We start from the raw sequence: 19749 nt of genomic DNA, 5'->3' as shown, positions 1-19749 counted from the left end.
TTAGAATTTGCTACTTTCCTTGTAGGACTTCCTCTTCTTATGGTATCAAATATTAATTTGAGAACATGGTCTTCCAAATTCTTATGGAAGGGGTCATTTTTGTAAACTTCATCTAGTTATAATTGCCATTTAATGTGATATATTTAGTGTCCAGTTAATTTAATATTACAGTAGTAATTATTTTTTAAAATATTAATTTAAATTTAAATTTTCTAATCATTTTCTGATTAAATAACTAATATTAAACTTATATATACTTAAAAATATGATTGAAAACAAAATTATTATAAACATGCTTGTTTTTGCATTTTAAAAGCGTATATAAAAAAATATTTTTTTTACTTTAAATTTATTAATTTTTAATGATTTTTAAATGGGTTAATTTTAAAAATAAAGTTCAAAAAATAAAAAAAATATTATTTAAATAAAAATTATTTTAAAAACAATTATTACCATAATGCTAAACACGTTCAACACCTAACATAACACATTATTTTAAAAACAATTATTACCATAATACTAAACACGTTCAACACCTAACATAACACATGACTAGCTTGGACTCGAATTTGGGTTACTGAATTAAAAATGTTAAATAAAATGAATTACAAATGGTATTATTTAAAAAAAAGTTAAAATGATTTTGAAAAAGAAAAGGGTCGAAATGGGTTTTAAGTGATATGCAAATAGGATTTGATCCGATTCAATATTAATGCATACAATACCAAGTCCCGAAATCTCTGTTGGGAAACAGGAAGACAAGATCCGCAACGTTGGCTTCAGTATCTCTTGCCAAATTGTAGCGTAACGGTAAGAGCTGCGGGTAGCCGCTGAATAACTTCGCTGGATGATTCCACTCCCCCCCAACCAAAAGAGAGCCATCTAATTTCAATGTCCTGGAACTTGAGTCGTGATCTCCATTAGAGATAGAGAAGGTGCATTTATTTTTAATCAGACTAGCATTTCATCTGCAACACACGAGTGGTCATTTATCAATGCATACAATGCTAGGTACTGAAATCTCTGTCGGTGAACACGAAGACAAGATCCACATCAGTGGCTTCAGTGTGTCTAGCCAGGTTGTAGCGTAACGATAAGAGCTGCGGGTAATGACTGGATAACTTTGCTGGATGATTCCACTTCCCCCCTAACCAAAAGACAACCATCTAATTTTTCATTGCTTTCGATATGCAGAAATTTGAGTCAACATGTGAGTTCCATTAAATCTCATTTGATGCTTAATGATTAAGAATAAACAATATTTATGAGCTAAGAGAGCAAGATTTGATGTTAGAAGAACCGACTTATTTACGAGTCTACCATGTTAATTTTGCTGTATTAATCTTGACCAGACCCTGTCATCTTTCAGCACCCTTATGTTCTTAAAATATTTAATTAATTAGAATTTACATCTGTTTTTGTCCCTTGCCATCAGCATAGAGGCAATCCTATTGAAAATTGCACTTTCATTCAACTTCTACAAAAAGAGGCCGTGGTAAATGCAAGAAAAGGTTGTCAGAATAATGAGATTTTTTTCTAAATACTCTGCAATATATGTTTATTATGTGGACTGTTGTGTGCATGCAGGTACTATGTACTGATATATTGGGACCTAATCTGATATGTCTGGAGTATGGTCTGAAATTGCAGGAGATATGATTTTGCGCAAGCTGCTAAGTAAAGGCTAGAAGTCCGTCAGATTAGGTATCGACTTCCATGTGTAGAACTGTCTCTTCCTAGCTTTCTCTATGTATTATCAGTTATGTAACCTGCAAGTGGTAGAACAGATATGAAGGACTAGAAAATTTCACTCAACTTTTCTCTTTACTTTCTGTCTTTCTTGTTCAAAAAACCAATAAAGATAATATATATATATATATATATAGAACACACCGGGACACAATTTGAGCAACTGAGTATATGATCATTTCATTATCTATGGAATAATACAAGTGTAATTCTACAATGTACAAGTATGACTATATCAAGATTGTTCCGGTTATTGGTTTAGGATGTTTAGAAAAGAGACTCTAGTTTTGATCAGATTCCTGGAAAGGTATTCAAGACCTTCTTCAATATCTTGAATGCACAATTCTAAGTTCTCGAGTTGAGTTTGAACACCCTTGATGTTATCAGACTTGCTTGTTTTCTGATCTACCAAGGCTAATAATGCCGCATCTGCTTTAGCGAACTCATTTATATCAGCTTCTTGATCTGCAGCTGCTACTTTTTTATGGTGCACCAGCTTGGAGACTAATGACCAACCAGTAGTCCTTGCCTCTGGTCCAGAGATGAAGGAGAGAAGGGAATCAAACGCTTTGAGAGAAACTACTTCAACCTCTTTCAACATGTTAAACATGATTGTAGTTTCACGGTCACCATCAAAGGCGGTGAAGGTGCAGTTTTTTTTAATAACCTTCAAGGCCTTGTGAATTGCCCTTTTCACTACCTTCCTAGAGGTTAAATATTTCTTAACCTCACTTGTAAGACTAGTTTCAACATAACCTCTCCTGCGCAAAATCGATTGAAGTTCATGTACGCTTTCTTTTGTTTGCAACAAGGCATCTTTTGCAGTATTACACAAATCCAGGACCTGAAGAGATCCATCTAATAGCTCTTCAATCAATTTACCATTATTCTCTTGGGCTATTGCTTGTTGGTTCAGCGGTAGAAAAAGTAACTTGTGGACACAATCATGCAAATCCTGGAGGCTGCTTAGTTTGCCACCCAAGAATGATGAGGTACAGGCACCTTCAGAAGCCCTCGATCTGCATAAATGCTCATCAAGCTGAGTGATGACTGGGTTTAATCTAGAGGGAAAGCTGTTAGAACGAGCATGGAAGCCGGGTTTTTGGTTAGAAGATGAAGCCATTTTTCTTTCTCAAAGAGTAGAGACTAAAGCTGGTGAATGCGAATTATCAACCCTTGAATTTTCCTTTCTTACGTTGCAATTGCCAAAAATATATATCAAGAGGTGAGGCAGACAAGAGGAATCTCAATAATATGATTCTGTTTTGGATATTCATTTATTATCAGCTATGTTTGTCAATGTCTCATCCCCAGCCACATCTCCAACTCATTAGGCAACAACTATTGCTAATCTAATTATCACACACGAATGGCGTTGACAGCAATTTTCTAGATAGAATTGGCCTGGAAATGTCCATGTTTTCAAGACAAATCTCTGCACGAGGGGACTACTTGTTCTGCTTGCGATCAAATGGTTGCAGAAAAATTCATGTAAACGTGCAAGTTGTTTATAAAATTCTTAAATGACAGGCCTGATTGTTGCTCAACAAGCAGGTAAAATATGTACACTTGATTTATCAGCCTTCGCACTAAGTTAGAGTTTAGAAATCACTGAGGCGGGTAAGTAAATTTGCTGGACGGTTCTACTGTCTTTGTGCAGCCTAGACATGGAATTTAAAATTTAAGTTCAGATTGATCAGAGATATTTTCCGTTTAAAGATTCTGGTGCACCAGCTTGGAGACTAATGCCCAACCAGGAGTCCTTATCCTTGGTCCAGAGAAGCTGATCAAGGATTCCAACACATTGAAAGAGATTGCTTCAACCTCTTTTAGAATGCAAAGCATGGTTGTAGTTTCATTATCTCTATTAGAGATAGAGAAGGTGCATTTATTTTTTATATCCTCCAAGGCCTTGTAAATTGCCTTCTTCAGCCTTCCTAGAGGTTAAATAGTTCTTAACCTCACTTGTAAGACCAATTTCACCATAACCTCTCGATCCAAGTTCTTGTAAGCGTTATTTTGTTTGCAACAAGGCATCTTTTGATTTGCCTTTCGTGTGTTGGCTGCCTAAATATACATCATGGGGTGCCAAAGACGAGGAATCTCATTAACATGATTTCGATTTTCTTCAAAAAATCATATCTGCTATGTTTGTCAATGTTTCCTTTCGCAGTGCTCCCACTCATAAGACAACCAACAGAAAAGACAATGTAAAGCACTAGCCTAATTATCGCACACGAGTGGCACTGACACCAATTCCCTTAATTTAAGTGGCTGGGCAATGACCATCTTTTGCTGCGTGTCTGCAAGAGGACTATTTGTTTCATTTGTTGGCAGATCAAATAGTCATATAAAAAAATCCATGTAAACGTCCAAGTTGTAGAGATTTTACCATGAGGCCAGTAAGTAAATGTGCTGGATATGGTCCGACTGTCCCTGCTGCAGTATTGGATCAGAGACACAAGCACAAGCTGGTGAGTGGTGATTTGACTTTAGCAGAGCATAACTTGGAACAGAGCCAGCTGCCAAATCAATTGAAGATCGTGACACCTGACACTTTAGCTACTACAGTAACTATATAAACTCTGACAAAAAAAAAAAAAAAAAACGACAATCTAGACACATGCTCGTCGCACTGAGGAATTGAAACAAACTGAATTGAATTAGAATTCAATCCAACTAGATCAGATGATATTGGACAGCTAAAATGAGATTATCATCGCTAGCAATGGGTGCGTGGCTTGGTTGCTATTGTATGACCCAGATCATATGGAAGCATGGACGATGTAGGAAGGAATCTCCTTCGGCATTGATGTGAGCTAGGAATGCTCAAAATGTTGATGATTTTCAAGTATGATTATAGGAACTCGTTTTTGAGGAAATCAGATAATGCCCCTGATGGAATCGATTGATCATCTATTCATTCAGAAGAAAGTCAAATTCTTTTTGCATCTTCTCCTGCACTCCACATTCTTTGATTGGACACCCCTTCAGATTTCTTAATTACAGGACATACACTCGTTTAGCTCCTCGGTATATCATTAACTTGTTTATCTAACAATGAATATTCTGTATTCTTCTGTAAATTAAGCAAGTTTTAGAGCGGATGGAGCTCATTAATCCTACGACTGTTCTGAGTATAAACAATACACCAAGTACTGCTAACCATAATTGGAAGACATGACTTGTCACCATACGGGTGTCTCAATTGTACACTCTTGTCATACATATTGGAAATTTCAAATCCAGTCGTGCATCATTCATCTGTAAATGTTCAATTCATGAGTTGGAGCTGGTGGGGACGAGACAAGACATTGCCTGAATATTGCCGGGATACCACTTGAACATAAATCAAGACCATGTTATCGTTAATTGACATGCGAAGCCCACTCGTGTGTCTTCATATTTTAGATGGAAGTTCCTTATATCATACAACATTACCACTAATGCCAATGAAATTGTGTGATATTTGAGTTAAAATATTCGGCACAATGAGTTGGAGAGATGGTGGGGAGGAGGCAGCGATATAAAACATGGCCTTGATGGCGATTACGGATCTCTTCTACGATAAATTAAAATTAGCTGTTAAGATCATAATTAATGCAGTCACTTAAAATAAGTTCCTGTTTACGTGCGGTTGTATTATAGAAATTGAAGTCGAAACCATTCGTGTGTTTCAGATTGTATAAAAATCATTACCAAATGTGTATTATGAGTTGGTGATCAGGCTGGAGGGAGACATTGCATAAACATTGCTGATGGTGTTAGATCTGAATCTGAATCACATGACTACTGGTTCATTATACGAAGCTTTCGAGATTCGTCATGTCTCCCTCGCCTTGGAATATATATTCAAGCTGATATGAGCAAGGATAGCAATTCAACTTCTTGGCCTTCTCTTTTCTAAAGAAAACAAATGGCTCTCCACCATGCTCGCTCTAACAGCTTGCCTTCTAGGCCACATCCTCTATCTTCACAAATCGATGAGCATTTCAGCAGATTGAATGCTTCTCAAGTAATATCCTCCTCTTCTTCAACATCATCTATATGCCACAAACTAAGTTGCCTTCAAGATTTGCATGATTGTGTTGATAAGTTGATTCTGCTTCCCCTCACTCAAAAATCTTTAGCCCAAGAACAGAATGAGAAATGGGTCGATGACGTATTGGACGGATCCCTTAGAGTCTTGGATGTCTGTAGCGTGGCTACAGATGCCTTGTTGCAAACAAAGGAATGTGCTCAGGAACTTCAATCAATCATGAGGAGAAGAAGGGGAAATGAAATTGGAGTCTCAAGTGAGATTAAGAAATACTTGACCTCTAGGAAAGTGGTGAAAAATACAATCCACAAGGCCTTGAGGGGTTTGAAATATTTGGATAATAAATCCTCACTCTCTCCCTTCAACAAAGACAATGAAGCTGTAGCTGTAGTTAGTATGCTAAAAGAGGTGGAAGCAGTCACTCTCACTGTGCTTGAATCTCTCATGACTCTCATCTCAGGAGGGGAAAAAGCACAATCAAAGCTAAGTGGATGGTCCTTGGTGTCCAAGCTAATGCATCACAAAAGAATAGCTTGTGAGGCAGAGGAAACAGAAGTGAATGAATTTGAAAAACTGGACTCTGCATTGCACTCTCTCATTTATCAGAAGACCAGCAAATCTTACAACACAGGGTCTCTTGAGAATGTGCAGCAGCAGCTCAAAGATTTCGATTTGTGCAATCAAGAACTTGAAGAAGGACTCGAAAACCTTTACAGGCGTTTGATCAAAACTAGAGTCTCTCTTCTCAACTCCTTTGTAAACTAGATGTAAATATCTTTGTACATGAATGAAATATAGACAAATATACATGAACTTTTCAGCAAATCTTGTCTCTTTTCTTAATTTGCTTATGCCTTTCCCCTAATTTTTTTTTATTTAATTTTTTTTTAAAGTGAAAATAATATAGAATGATCGCCAATTTACAGTTCCAATGTCTATCACGTCCAGAATCACAAAGAAATCATTCTCTTCTTCCAAAAGTTATCTTGTGGTTGTAATCTCAGAACGGAAAATATTTTCTGTACTTAAACTTTAAATTCATACACTTCTATTCGCAAGGTTATTTATCATGCTCTAAGCTGCACAGAGACATTCGAACCGTCCACCACGTTCTCTCACAGGCCTCACATTAATTTCTAAAGTCAAACACCGCGCGAAGGCTGATAAATCAAGTATGCGGATCTTGCCTGCTTGTTGAGCAACAATCAGGTTTATCATTTAAAAAATTTATTAACAATTTGCATGTTATCAGGATTTATGATATAACCCTGTGGTCGAAAGCAGATAGAACAATTAGTCCCCTGGTGCAGAAATGTCTTGAAATATGGACATTTCCAGGCCAATTCTATCTAGAAAATTGCTGTCAACGCCATTCGTGTGTGATAATTAGATTAGCAATAGTTGTTGCCTAATGAGTTGGAGATGTGGCTGGGGATGAGACATTGACAAACATAGCTGATAATAAATGAATATCCAAAACAGAATCATGTTATTGAGATTCCTCTTGTCTGCCTCACCTCTTGATATATATTTTTGGAAATTGCAACGTAAGAAAGGAAGATTCAAGGATTGATAATTCGCATTCACCAGCTTTAGTCTCTACTCTTTGAGACAGAAAAATGGCTTCATCTTCTAACCAAAAAACCGGTTTCCATGCTCGTTCTAACAGCTTTCCCTCTAGATTAAACCCATTCATCACTCAGCTTGATGAGCATTTATGCAGATCGAGGGCTTCTGAAGGTGCCTGTACCTCATCATCCTTGGGTGGCAAACTAAGCAGCCTCCAGGATTTGCATGATTGTGTCCACAAGTTACTTTTTCTACCGCTGAACCAACAAGCAATAGCCCAAGAGAATAATGGTAAATTGATTGAAGAGCTATTAGATGGATCTCTTCAGGTCCTGGATTTGTGTAATACTGCAAAAGATGCCTTGTTGCAAACAAAAGAAAGCGTACATGAACTTCAATCGATTTTGCGCAGGAGAGGTTATGTTGAAACTAGTCTTACAAGTGAGGTTAAGAAATATTTAACCTCTAGGAAGGTAGTGAAAAGGGCAATTCACAAGGCCTTGAAGGTTATTAAAAAAAACTGCACCTTCACCGCCTTTGATGGTGACCGTGAAACTACAATCATGTTTAACATGTTGAAAGAGGTTGAAGTAGTTTCTCTCAAAGCGTTTGATTCCCTTCTCTCCTTCATCTCTGGACCAGAGGCAAGGACTACTGGTTGGTCATTAGTCTCCAAGCTGGTGCACCATAAAAAAGTAGCAGCTGCAGATCAAGAAGCTGATATAAATGAGTTCGCTAAAGCAGATGCGGCATTATTAGCCTTGGTAGATCAGAACACAAGCAAGTCTGATAACATCAAGGGTGTTCAAACTCAACTCGAGAACTTAGAATTGTGCATTCAAGATATTGAAGCAGATTCTATATTTCTTTTTCTTCCCTTTTTTTTTTTTTTTTTTTTTTATCTTTGTTGGTTTTTTGAACAAGAAAGACAAAGTATAGAGAAAAGTTGAGTGAAATTTTCTAGTCTTTCATATCTGTTCTACCACTTGCAGGTTACATAACTGATAATCCATAGAGAAAGCTAGGAAGAGACAGTTCTACACATGGAAGTCGATACCTAATCTGACGGACTTCTAGCCTTTACTTAGCAGCTTGCGCAAAATCATATCTCCTGCAATTTCAGACCATACTCCATATATATCAGATTAGGTCCCAAAATATCAGTACATAGTACCTGCATGCACACAACGGTCCACATAATAAACATATATTGCAGAGTATTTAGAAAAAAATCTCATTATTCTGACAACCTTTTCTTGCATTTACCACGGCCTCTTTTTGTAGAAGTTGAATGAAAGTGCAATTTTCAATAGGATTGCCTCTATGCTGATGGCAAGGGACAAAAACAGATGTAAATTCTAATTAATTAAATATTTTAAGAACATAAGGGTGCTGAAAGATGACAGGGTCTCGTAAAAGATTAATACAGCAAAATTAACATGGTAGACTCGTAAATAAGTCTGTTAATCTAACCTCAAATTTTGCTCTCTTAGCTCATAAATATTGTTTAATCTTAATCATTCAGCACCAAATGACATTTAATGGAACTCTCATGTTAGACTCAAATTTCAGCATATTGAAAGCAATGAAAAATTAGATGGCTGTCTTTCGTCTAGGGGGAAAGTGGAATCATCCAGCGATGTTATTCAGCGGCTACCCCGAGTTCTTATCGTTATGCTACAAATTGGCTAGAGATACTGAAGCCAAAGTTGCGGATCTTGTCTTCCTTTATCCCAATAGAGATTTCAGGACTTAGCATTGTATGAATTAATAAATGACCACTCATGTGTTGCAGATGAAATGCTAGTATTCAATTCAAGAGAGTTGCTGAATTATTGAGCAAGAGACAATGCGTAGACATCAGGGCTGCGATTTTCTGAAACATGTTACCGCCTTTAATAGTTGAAGAGGATGAGATTCCTCGTGTCTCCCTCACCCCAATATATATTCAGTAGATGTCAACAGATGGAAAGCACAAAGAATTGAATCAATATTTTCAGCCATCAAAACTTCTTTTCCACAAGAAAGAAATAAAAATGGCTGCCTTCCCTATCCGTCAGAAAACTAGCTTCCATGCTCGATCCAACAGTCTACCCTCTAGACCACATCCAATCATTTCGGAATTTGATGAGAATATTTGCAGAGTAAGAGATTCACAGGACACCTCTAAATCATCTTCATCATCATCAATAGGACACAAACTAAGTAGCCTTCAGGATTTGTATGATTCTGTTGATAATTTCCTACAACTGCCACTTACCCAACAAGGCTTGGCACAACAACGCAATCAGAAATGTGTCGATGAGCTCCTAGAGGGATCTCTCAGGCTCTTGGATACGTGCAACTCTACCCAGGATGCACTGTTGCAATCAAAAGAATTCATTCGTGAGCTTCAATCTGTTATTCGCAGAAGACAAGGAGGCGTTGACAGCGAGATCAGGAAATACATGGCATCCAGGAAAGTACTAAAGAAGTCAATAAAAAAGGCCTTGAGGAGCTTGAAGGGCATGGAAAACAGGCGCACCTTCTCTAATGAAGAGTACCCTGAGATTATCATGTTAAGAGAGGTTGAGTCCATCAGTCTTGCCGTGTTCGAATCATTACTCTCATTCATTTCCGAACCAAAGTCACATGCAAAGAAAAGCGGCTGGTCATTGGTTTCCAAGCTGATGAAACACCACAGAATAGCATGTGAGGAAGAAGAAACAAATGAGATTGGATTTGCAATGGCTGATTCTGCTTTACAATCTCTTATCAGCTGCAAAACAGATAAGATGATGGATGTGCAAAAGAAGCTAAACAATTTGGAGTTGTGCATTGAAGATCTTAAAGATGGAATTGATGGCATCTTTAGGCGCATGATCAAAACTAGAGCCTCCTTTCTCAATATTTTCAGTTAGTGGCCTGCAAAATCAGCCAAAATCATACTTTGTCAATGGATGAAATATACTTGTAAATATTTTTATATATATAATTCACATACTTTTTATGAAACTATATATATATGCTCCTTATGAGGTTCTTTCTATTATGGTTTTAGGACATCCATTTTTTAAGCCAAAAATTATTCATTACATTTAATTTGCACTCACTTAAAAATTATTCATTACTCTAATTTGTGTTTAATTAGGATTTTAGAATACAAGGAAAAACTATAAAAAAAAACCCATAAACATGTTTAATTAAAAAAATAAAAACAGAGATATAAAATAAATATATTTATAAGACAGTTTTGAAATGATTTTTTTGTTCTTTAAAACAGAAATGACAATGAGACATGTCTACTCTGTCTCAACTATCTTCCTATCTTTAGTTCAATATGAAAAAAAATAATAATTTTCAATTAAAAAGATATTTTCAATGCAAAATTCCCAAAACAATTGAATGCAAAATATTTGGATTCAATTTCTTAATGCCTGGGACAAGCTAATTGCACTTGCGTTTTGGGAAAATAAATTAGTGAACTTTTCTATTGCAACTTGGAAGTACTCTTAAGAGTTCTGAAATATTAGGCCAATTATGAATGCTGCACTGCTAAGTTTTCTTGAAATTTACGTCAGTATGGTTACTGTCAAGACTGTATTGTCTCAGCAGATAAAATCTTTGACAATAGATTGTCAGAATAATGAAAGCTTTTTCTAAATATTCTACAGTTTATGTTTAGTATGTGGACTGTATGTATGCAAGTAGTATGCACTGATATTTTGGGACCTAATCTGATATAAAACCTGATGTGTATGGAGTATGGTTTGAGATTGCAGGAGATGGTTTTGCACAAGCTGCTAAATAAAAGCTAAAAGTCTGTCAGATTTGGAATCGATGCAGGGGATCTGAACATTTGTATATGGATCTGTTATAATAGCAAAGATAAGTGGATCATATCTTAAGTTCAAGAAGAGATCTAATCATACCAAATAATATATCTAAAAAAAAAATTATAATTTTTTATTTAACTATTTGATTACCCTCAAATTTTGACAGGAAATTCTATTAGCTGCGTTCTATAGGGGGGCAGCCCACTTCAATGGATGACATGGGGAAGGCCTTGTAAAAGGGTTAGAAGATACTGTTTGATTCAGTTTTATTATTTTTCTATTTAATTTTGGATTTCTAACCTTAATTTTGTTTTTATTTCTCCTATCTATTTAGATTTTTAATTTTTCTTCTTTGTATGGTCATTAATTTCTTGTAAATCTTTTTGGAGAGGCAAACAATCAGAGAATAAATTATTTAGTAATAAAACACGGTTAGGGTTCTTGCTTTAGATCATTTTCAGAAATTATGTCTTCTTTGTTCTAATCCTAATATGATTAGGTTCAGCTGCGTCAGGTATTGACGTCCATGTGTAGAACTGTCTCTTCCTAGCTTTCTCTATGTATTATCAGTTATGTAACCTACAAGTGGTAGAACAGATATGAAAGGCTGGAAAATTTCACTCAACTTTTCTCTCTAGTTTCTGTCTTCCTAGTTCAAAAAACCAACAAAGGTAATTGCTGGCCTCGCAGTAATATTTAAATTCTAATATAGCAGAGAGGCATCACCAAATCATGTATGCGGATCTTGCCTGGCTGTTGAGCAACAACCAGACCTGTGACTTAAGAATTTTATAAAGGACTTGCATGTTTACATGAATTTTTATATGACCAATTTGATTTTCAAACAGTTCTCTCGTGCAGGCATGCCTGAAAAATGGACGTTGCCAGGCCACCTGTATCTAGAAAATTGGTGTCAAAGCCATTCATGTGCGCGATAATTAGGTCAGAACTATACCTTATCTTCTGTCAATGGGCTATGGTAGTTGTCTTGTGAGTTGGAGATGTGGTGAGGGAGGAGGCATTGGCAAACATAACTGATATGAATTTTTTATCCAAATCGAAATCGTGTAGAAGAGATTCCTCGTGTCTCCCTAACTCCGCGGTGTATATTTAGGCAATGATAACACAAGAAAGGCAAATAACAAGACGATATTTCATATTCACCTTCTTTAATCTCCCCTTTGAGAAAGAAAAAAGGCTTCATCTTCTAACCACAAAAACCGGCATCCATGCTGGCTCTAACAGTTTTCCCTCTAGATTAAACCCAATCATCACTCAGCTTGATGAGCATTTATGCCTCAATCATCACTCAGCTTGATCAGCATTTATGCAGATCAAGGGCTTCTGAAGGTGCCTCTGTTGAAAGAATGCTTTAAAAACTGCAAAAGATCAGAAGGGTTGCTGAGGAAAAGATTTATACTTGAAGACCAAGTTTTTGAGAATAAATTTTGTTTTTATTTTGTTTTGTTATTGGAAGTTTGTTGTGTGATCAGCAGATTTGTTTGTTTTAAAAACTCTATTTCAGGGAGTTATGCAATCAATAAAATATTATCTTCTATACAAGTTGTCCTTCCTTACCTGTTGTTCTGCACGATCTATTATAGGATTCAACAGCCTCTACCTTATCATCCTTGGGTAGAAAACCAAGCAGCCTTCAGGATTTGCATGATTGTGTCAACTAGTTATTCTTGCTACCACTGAAGCAACAAGCAATAGCCCTAAGTAATATGATATGGAATTACGATATGCGTACTTCTTTTGTACACCATTTGATATATACATCTGATATACTTATTTCTTTTGATATTTAATTTATATAACTTCATTCACTTATCTTACAATATATATTAGCATGTATTAACTTTTGGTTATATTCTTTTTAGTTTTTCAGTCAATATACCTCGTTTGTTTTTCAATATATTAGTTTATTTTTTATTTATTATTAATAGATACTCCGTATAATGATTTTAATTATGTTTTGAATTCGTTTTGGATTATTTATGAAAGAATCAAATTTTAATTTATTTATTAAATTCTTTAGTTTTGAATATTTTATTTTATGCTATGCTATTTTATGATTTTTATGAAATTAAATACGTAAGTTGTGAGTTATATCGCAAATAAAACATGTTAAGGTGCAACGTTTGTATTGCTGTTCATGAATTCAAGAATCGAGTTGTGACACCTCACCCATCATCTCACCTTGTGATGAGTGCATTGGCAGAGTAAGAGATTCACATGCCCCCTCAGCATCATCATCAACTATGAGTAGATCTTGAAGAGGGCATTGAAGGCTTTTCTAGGCGCATGATCAAAACAAGAGCCTCCTTTCTCAATATTTTCAGTCAAATAACTATAAAATCATTGCAAATCATACTTTGCTAATGAATTGATTCACTTGTTAAAAAAACCCGATGCCCACCACCCATGCTTTCTTCAAACCATGTGCTGCTGCTTATGATGCAATGCGATGAATCCATATAATGTTATCAATTTAGTCCACACAGACCAAGTTTAACTAATAATAATAATAATAAATAATATCTTTCTTCAGACAACTTCATATTTCACGATAAATCATTTCATGGATCCGGTACTTCAGTCCAGGGAAAAGAGCAACATTATGCTGGTGTGCAAGGAAGGCCAATATTGTAATAATTTTGGGTTTAAGAGGCAGCTACGACTTAGAGCAGATTAGTCCAAATTACATGAAAACAGGAGGGCAGAAGTAGCAGATTTAGTGAAATGCGATTGGGTTGCACTTGAGTTCAGCGGCCGACAAAGACCACAAGATTACATTTCTCATTTTCTTCCCTGGCAGCTTCATTATCCACAGCTATAATCTTACCTTAGCCTAAATCTAATAGACTTGAACTTAACAGATTCTTTGATTTGGGGTTAATCAAGATATCCAAAACAATTCAACTACTAAGGATCAAGCTCATAAATACAAGTAAAGCAGAAACCAACCCGAAGGTCGTCTCCACATAACATATTTCCAAAACCAGGCTCATTGAAAAACTTGCAACAAAAGCTCCATCAAAGAACAAATCAGATCTTCAGAATCCCAGTAGAACGGGAAAAATTATACATGCATTAATGAGCAAGTGTTTTTTTCTTTTCTTCTCTACATTACATTGATGAAAACAAATTCAATTCACAGCTCAAATTTTACACAAACTTGGGGTAGCCTCGATGACAGTGGTGGTGGTGTGTGGATATTTTATTATTATTATTATTACTACTACTACTATTATTATTATATATCTTATTCTCATGATCCTTTTCCACCTCTTTGCTTCTTTTCTTCTAATGCAGCAGCTTCATTCAACATATCAGCAGCGTCATTGTGCATGTCAAGTTTAGCAAGGGCAACTGACTGCATGTAGAAGGCTGTTGGCCAATCTGGATAAACACACTGTGCTTGCATTGCATCTCGAAGAGCAGCATCTGGTTGATCACACAAAAGAAAACAAAGACTGCGCCGAGCAAAAACAGTTGGGGAAACCATGGTTCCTACATCAATGAACTGCATCAAAAACAAAGCTAAAGGTTATGAGAACATATGTTTCAAAAATCTTATGTCTTGCTAATGCTTGTGCCTGTTAGCACATAGAGAAAAGTGGAGCTGTTCTGTGCACTGCATGAAACTAAATAATAGAACATCATTTGCTGAGAAAACTGATATGCTCTGTAACTCATTGACAAAAATGAAAACAAAGTGCCTGAAATACATGTCTCAGTGAACAAATATCTAATCAATGAAGATGTGGAATATAAAATGAAAAGGCAAGCTTCAAACATGCGTTACTGGTTTGGGTATGAAGCCATCCTGACAATAACCAACTGGCTGAAAGGTCCAACAAATAACCAAGTACCTTTCAAAAACATACCTGAGAATAACAGTCGATTGCAGTCTTAAAATCTTTGTCACGGAATGCAAAGTCCCCTCGCTTCCTCGATTCCAGCATATCTCTCATCTGCTGCGTCCACTCTTGGAACGATAACTGAACCAGACCATGTTTCACAAAACCTATCAGCATAAAATTCAACAATATAAATAGACAAGATTTTCTTTTCTAAAACAATTACCTCATTATTTGTTCCCTCATCATCTTTGTAGTGTGTCATAACCAAGATCTGATGAATTGCTGTTAGGTCCATCCGTGAACAGGCCTCCCCCATTGGGGAGAGGGGGCGCTGAGGAGTTGCTGGGGCTTCCTCTTGCTTTGATATTCCGAGCATTACATATGATGGAACCTGAAAGCCCAGAGCTACGATTATTAGTTTCTCAACACAAAATGATGCTGCTTTGATCTTCTTTGAACAACATGACTAATGTGTGGAGATGATCCCATATAAAAGGAAAAAAAAGGAATGGGCATCAAGGTACTTAATTCTATCTGTAAATCTTTTTACAGAAAAATATAGTGTCTTTTTATCAGAATGTTATTTACTCATTGGTGTAAGATAGTTCAAAGTCTTTGAGTTGTGATTTGAAGCTTGAGACATCCAAGACATTTGTTAAATTGACAGAGTAAATAACCTAAAGAAAATCCAAAAGTATTCTGGCACCGCATTGAAAGTGTTTGTAAATACATGTTATTTCCAGACCAAGGTTTTCACCAATGCCAAATAAGAAAGCAAAATATCTTCCAAACACATCCAGTGACAGGTCCAAAATGTTTCAATCTCTTTAAAGGAAGGATAGCTTAAATTGATAATTGAAAAACCAAAATAGATGACATCGATTGAATTTCCTTACATCAGGTTTCGTTTGCAGTGGAGCTAGTGTTGTAACAAGGTCCTTTGTACTAGGCCGTTCCCTAGGTTCATATTGCAAACATTGAGAGGCAAGCCCAACAACCACAGTTGCTTCTTCTGTAGAAAAGTTTCCTTCCAGATGTGAATCCATCAAGAGAGTGATGTTTTTTCCCCTTATCATATCAATTGCCTGCAGTGCAAACATTAAATTAATACCCAATGATGCATCTTATAAAAATCAGCAAAACTTGAAGAAATTTCAACATTATATCTATGTGATCCATGTATAGCAACCAGCAAAACCAAGATGAACTTTTGATCATACTAAAACAAAAAAAATTAATTTTGGTGATGGCCGATGCTTTTGCTGAAAGGCATAACAACATTAACATATGCTTTTTGATTAATAGAACCGAACAAGATTGAATCACAATGCAATCTGCTATGAGCGCAGGTCACTTACATGACTTGGAGGTATATGCTTTCCACTTAGCAAATCCAGAAGGACAGTACCAAAGCTGTAAATAACACTTTCAGGCGTGACCCTTCCTACAAAATTCAAGTTAAGGCAAAAACAAGAAGCATTAAGCCAAATGCATGGACAAAATACAGCCATTCAATTTGAAGAGATGAAAAATATCATAACACATAACAAGCTTGCCAGCATAAAAATCTGACAGTAATTACCATTTCTTAGATACTCTGGAGGGGTGTAAGCAAGATTTGTACTATAACTTTTCCCATCTCTACTATTTTTCATCAAGCCAAAACATGAAAGGCGTGGATCACCATCCTATAAGGTCCATTAAAGAGGATTTATAAGCACCCTAGATGGCAATAAATGCATGGTATTTATGAACATAAAAGAACCATGATACTGTGTGATGAGTTCTTAGAAACTGAGAAGGAATACCTCATCAAAGAGAACCCTATAGGCATTCAAGTCATGGTATAGTGGACGACCCTCGGAACTACAATAATCTAAGGCTTCAGCAATGTAGAGGGCTACTCTTAAACGCATTGCCCATTCAATGGTTTGATTTTCCCCTGTGAAGAATGAAAGAAGACTCAAGTTTAGACTTTGATATCTCAGCATAAACCTCATATCAACTAAATCAAGGACCAACCACAAAAATGTCATAACACATGGAAAACATTTTCTAACTGAAACCAAATCAATTCTGCAATAAAAAGGAAAGGACCAACCCCAACACTGTCATAACACATGGAAAAACATTTTCTAACTGCTACTTGATGTGAGTAAATTCAATAATGCATTGATTAGGAGCGGAATTGGCATTATTGAATACATTACTTGAACCTTGAACAACAATTCAAGATTTCAACAAACTAGAAATATAGCAACAGGGAGAGAAATTTATTCCTCGCCGTCAATCAAACAATCATGTCATTCATGGATAAATAATGCCAATCATAATTATACTTCAAGTTCAACACAATAAGACTATAACAAGAAATCAATAGTGGAGGAAAAGTAGTCAAACCAAACAAAAGATTCAAGAAAAGCATACACACGCAAACACATACAATGGAATAAATGCTTAGCTAGGGTATCATTAGGCATGTACTCAGCAACAAGCAGCCTCTCATCTCCATCACAGCAATATCCTATCAAATTAGCCAGCTTTTTATGCCTCAACTTCCCCCCCCCCCATGCCTCCTCCTATAACGACAACAACCCAATTCACAAAAGCCATCAAAAAATCAGGAAACCATATAAAGAAACGAACTTGATAAGCTCAAAACTCAAAGCAAGAAACTTTATGGATACCGCAAGCTGTTTAGGATCTGGCCAAGCCATCTTAGTAAACTTTTTAACAGCGATCCACCTCCGGTTTTGAAGTCTGCCTTTGTAGACAAGATTAGGTGCTTTTTCACCACTTTCAGAGACTATATTACCAGGACTGAAGTTATTGGTAGCTGTTCTGAGGTCAGGGAAAGAGAATTCACAGAAGGAAGGGATTCCTGTTGCAGGGTCAAGTACAATTGAGCCTGATGGATTAAGAGGATGTTGTTGTTGATGGGTTTTTTTGTGGTCTTTTTCTGGATGAGTTTCAGCTAGAATTGAAGAAGAACAACAGCCCATGATAGTACTATGTGTTGTTGGTGATGACAGGTGATGGGTTTCTTTCTTCCTTGATTTTGATTTTGGCTATGGATAGAGAGAAAGACAGATGAATTAATTATTATTATTATTATTATTACATGAGTTTTATAGTTTTAAGAAGTAGTTGTTGTTTGTTGTTGTGTTCTCTCTTTGATTCTTTGCCATGTTTTTCTTTTTCTTTCTTCCTTTTTGGTAATAAAGGGAAGGGCTTCATAATTTTAACAGTAACGGAATACTATTACAAATAAAACTAAAAGTTCTTTGGTGTTGGGTTTGCTCTTCCTGTGGTCTCAGGTTCGAGTCCTTAATTGTTTTTGGTGTTGGGTTTGCTCTTTCTGTGGTCTCAGGTTCGAGTCCTTAATTGCTCATATGATGGCCACTGAAGGCTTACATGGTCGTTAACTTCATGGCCCGTGAGATTAGTCGTGGTGCGCGCAAGCTGGCCCGGACACCCATATTAATCTAAAAAAAAAAAAAAGTTCTTCAGTGTTTCACCGTAGATTATGCATGGTATAATTTATGGTAAAACGAACTAATAAATTTTTTGATGATAAAAAAAAACACATACTTAAAGGTAAAATTATATTTTCACATATTTATTATACAACATAATTACTCTTATACCTTTAAAAAAAAACACAGCTAATGTTTGAGAAATGTTTTGAATTTTTATATTTTTTGTATAGTTTAATTACCACATAATCCTTAGAGTCAATTTTTTTCTAAGATTAAGGGGTATTTTAGGTTTTTTTACTTTAATTTTCTTGAAATTATTATGTAAGGTCAAAAATATTTTAATTTTTTTATAATTCAAAAAAAAAGTGAGAGGCACCTTCACCCTTTGAGCAATGTGTGTTGTGCCTTGTAGTGGTTGCTGGTAGCTTTTCATTGCGATATTCAAAATATCACGCCACCTTTCATAAAATGAATTAATTGATATTGGTTTTTATGGTATAAAAGAGCTTTTACAATAATTTTTTTTACTCTTCCTTCTTTTTTTTTCAATTCACCTTAAAAGATATGTTAGCCTTATAAAGTTAAAAAGTGATCCTCAATCATTTAAATATATTGAATTTGATTCATTTTTTTTTTCAATTTTATTCTTTGATATTTGATTTTTTATGTTTTTTTATCAAAATTAATTCTAATTTTTTTATTTATTTTTCTTTTAATTTTTTTATTGGTGTTATTTTATAATTTAATCTCTAATCATTTTATTTTAATTCTTTTTTTTTTTGTTGAATTCGATCTTCATTCTTATGATTGCAATTCCTTGTATTTTGAGTTCTCTTATTGATTAATTTTTTTATATATAATTTCATTTTTTACTGATAAATTTCATTGAATTTTTATATTATATTTTGTGTTTTTTATCATGTTTTTAAAACTTAGCCCGGGAGTCAACCCCTTTCATGTCTTGGATCACTAGTTAGGTCAAATATTTAAGGTTATTAGGGTCGGTCGGAGTTTTTATTGAGTAGGAAGTAAAAATAATATTATTTTGATAAAAAAAAATAATAGCAAAAAAAATTTACTTATGTTAACATGATTTTCCTCTAAGTAATCACTTGATTTTTTATTCAACTAAAAACATTAAAGGTATTATTTTAATAAAAAAATCAATTATGATCTTCTTATTTTTTTTATTGGCCTTTCTTTGTTTTGGATTCTTTTTTAGATTGGTT

The 19749-nt window shown here is 35.3% G+C and overlaps 5 protein-coding genes across 6 annotated transcripts; 3 read left to right on the top strand and 2 right to left on the bottom strand.

Moving 5' to 3' along the window:
• Window positions 1–1969: 1969 nt before the first annotated feature.
• On the bottom strand, window positions 1970–2874 carry LOC105140195 (uncharacterized). The gene has a single exon (XM_011046936.1). It carries the CDS (start codon window positions 2870–2872, stop codon window positions 2000–2002), a length of 873 nt encoding a protein of 290 aa, XP_011045238.1. The 5' UTR covers window positions 2873–2874; the 3' UTR covers window positions 1970–1999.
• A 2713-nt stretch (window positions 2875–5587) lies between these two features.
• Window positions 5588–6571, top strand: LOC105140187 (uncharacterized). The gene has a single exon (XM_011046925.1). The coding sequence runs from the start codon at window positions 5666–5668 to the stop codon at window positions 6551–6553; it is 888 nt and encodes a 295-aa protein (XP_011045227.1). The 5' UTR covers window positions 5588–5665; the 3' UTR covers window positions 6554–6571.
• Window positions 6572–7407: 836 nt separating this feature from the next.
• Window positions 7408–8358, top strand: LOC105111017 (uncharacterized). The gene is made up of 2 exons (XM_011006252.1): window positions 7408–8208; window positions 8350–8358. Exons 1-2 carry the CDS (start codon window positions 7408–7410, stop codon window positions 8356–8358), a joined length of 810 nt encoding a protein of 269 aa, XP_011004554.1.
• A 1035-nt stretch (window positions 8359–9393) lies between these two features.
• Window positions 9394–10257, top strand: LOC105111010 (uncharacterized). The gene has a single exon (XM_011006239.1). It carries the CDS (start codon window positions 9394–9396, stop codon window positions 10255–10257), a length of 864 nt encoding a protein of 287 aa, XP_011004541.1.
• Window positions 10258–14169: 3912 nt separating this feature from the next.
• LOC105140177 (probable serine/threonine-protein kinase At4g35230) lies at window positions 14170–18247 on the bottom strand. Of its 2 annotated transcripts, none has more exons than XM_011046905.1 (9): window positions 17729–18246; window positions 17485–17620; window positions 16850–16983; window positions 16624–16729; window positions 16400–16485; window positions 15938–16126; window positions 15265–15432; window positions 15066–15179; window positions 14170–14701 (listed from the first exon to the last, which is right to left on the bottom strand). In XM_011046905.1, exons 1-9 carry the CDS (start codon window positions 18041–18043, stop codon window positions 14447–14449), a joined length of 1503 nt encoding a protein of 500 aa, XP_011045207.1. In that variant the 5' UTR covers window positions 18044–18246; the 3' UTR covers window positions 14170–14446. The 2 variants fall into 2 exon arrangements, with proteins under 2 accessions (XP_011045207.1, XP_011045216.1); XM_011046914.1 differs by having other exon boundaries at window positions 14186–14688; window positions 17729–18247.
• Window positions 18248–19749: the final 1502 nt, after the last annotated feature.

This window comes from Populus euphratica, unplaced genomic scaffold, assembly GCF_000495115.2.
Source record: "Populus euphratica unplaced genomic scaffold, PopEup_1.0 scaffold3.1, whole genome shotgun sequence".
NCBI classification, from domain to species: Eukaryota; Viridiplantae; Streptophyta; class Magnoliopsida; order Malpighiales; family Salicaceae; genus Populus; species Populus euphratica.
This window is presented reverse-complemented; position numbering and strand designations above follow the sequence as displayed.

Bases quoted from the DNA above. Each gene is read 5' to 3' on its own strand.
- LOC105140195 (XM_011046936.1), bottom strand. From the start codon at position 2,872: ATGGCTTCATCTTCTAACCAAAAACCCGGCTTCCATGCTCGTTCTAAC.
- LOC105140187 (XM_011046925.1), top strand. From the start codon at position 5,666: ATGGCTCTCCACCATGCTCGCTCTAACAGCTTGCCTTCTAGGCCACAT.
- LOC105111017 (XM_011006252.1), top strand. From the start codon at position 7,408: ATGGCTTCATCTTCTAACCAAAAAACCGGTTTCCATGCTCGTTCTAAC.
- LOC105111010 (XM_011006239.1), top strand. From the start codon at position 9,394: ATGGCTGCCTTCCCTATCCGTCAGAAAACTAGCTTCCATGCTCGATCC.
- LOC105140177 (XM_011046905.1), bottom strand. From the start codon at position 18,043: ATGGGCTGTTGTTCTTCTTCAATTCTAGCTGAAACTCATCCAGAAAAA. The intron at 15,180-15,264 runs GTAATTGTTTTA...GGTCTGGTTCAG, and splicing joins ATGAGGGAACAAATAATGAG to TTATCGTTCCAAGAGTGGAC. The intron at 14,702-15,065 runs GTATGTTTTTGA...TTTTTGATGCAG, and splicing joins CAATCGACTGTTATTCTCAG to TTCATTGATGTAGGAACCAT.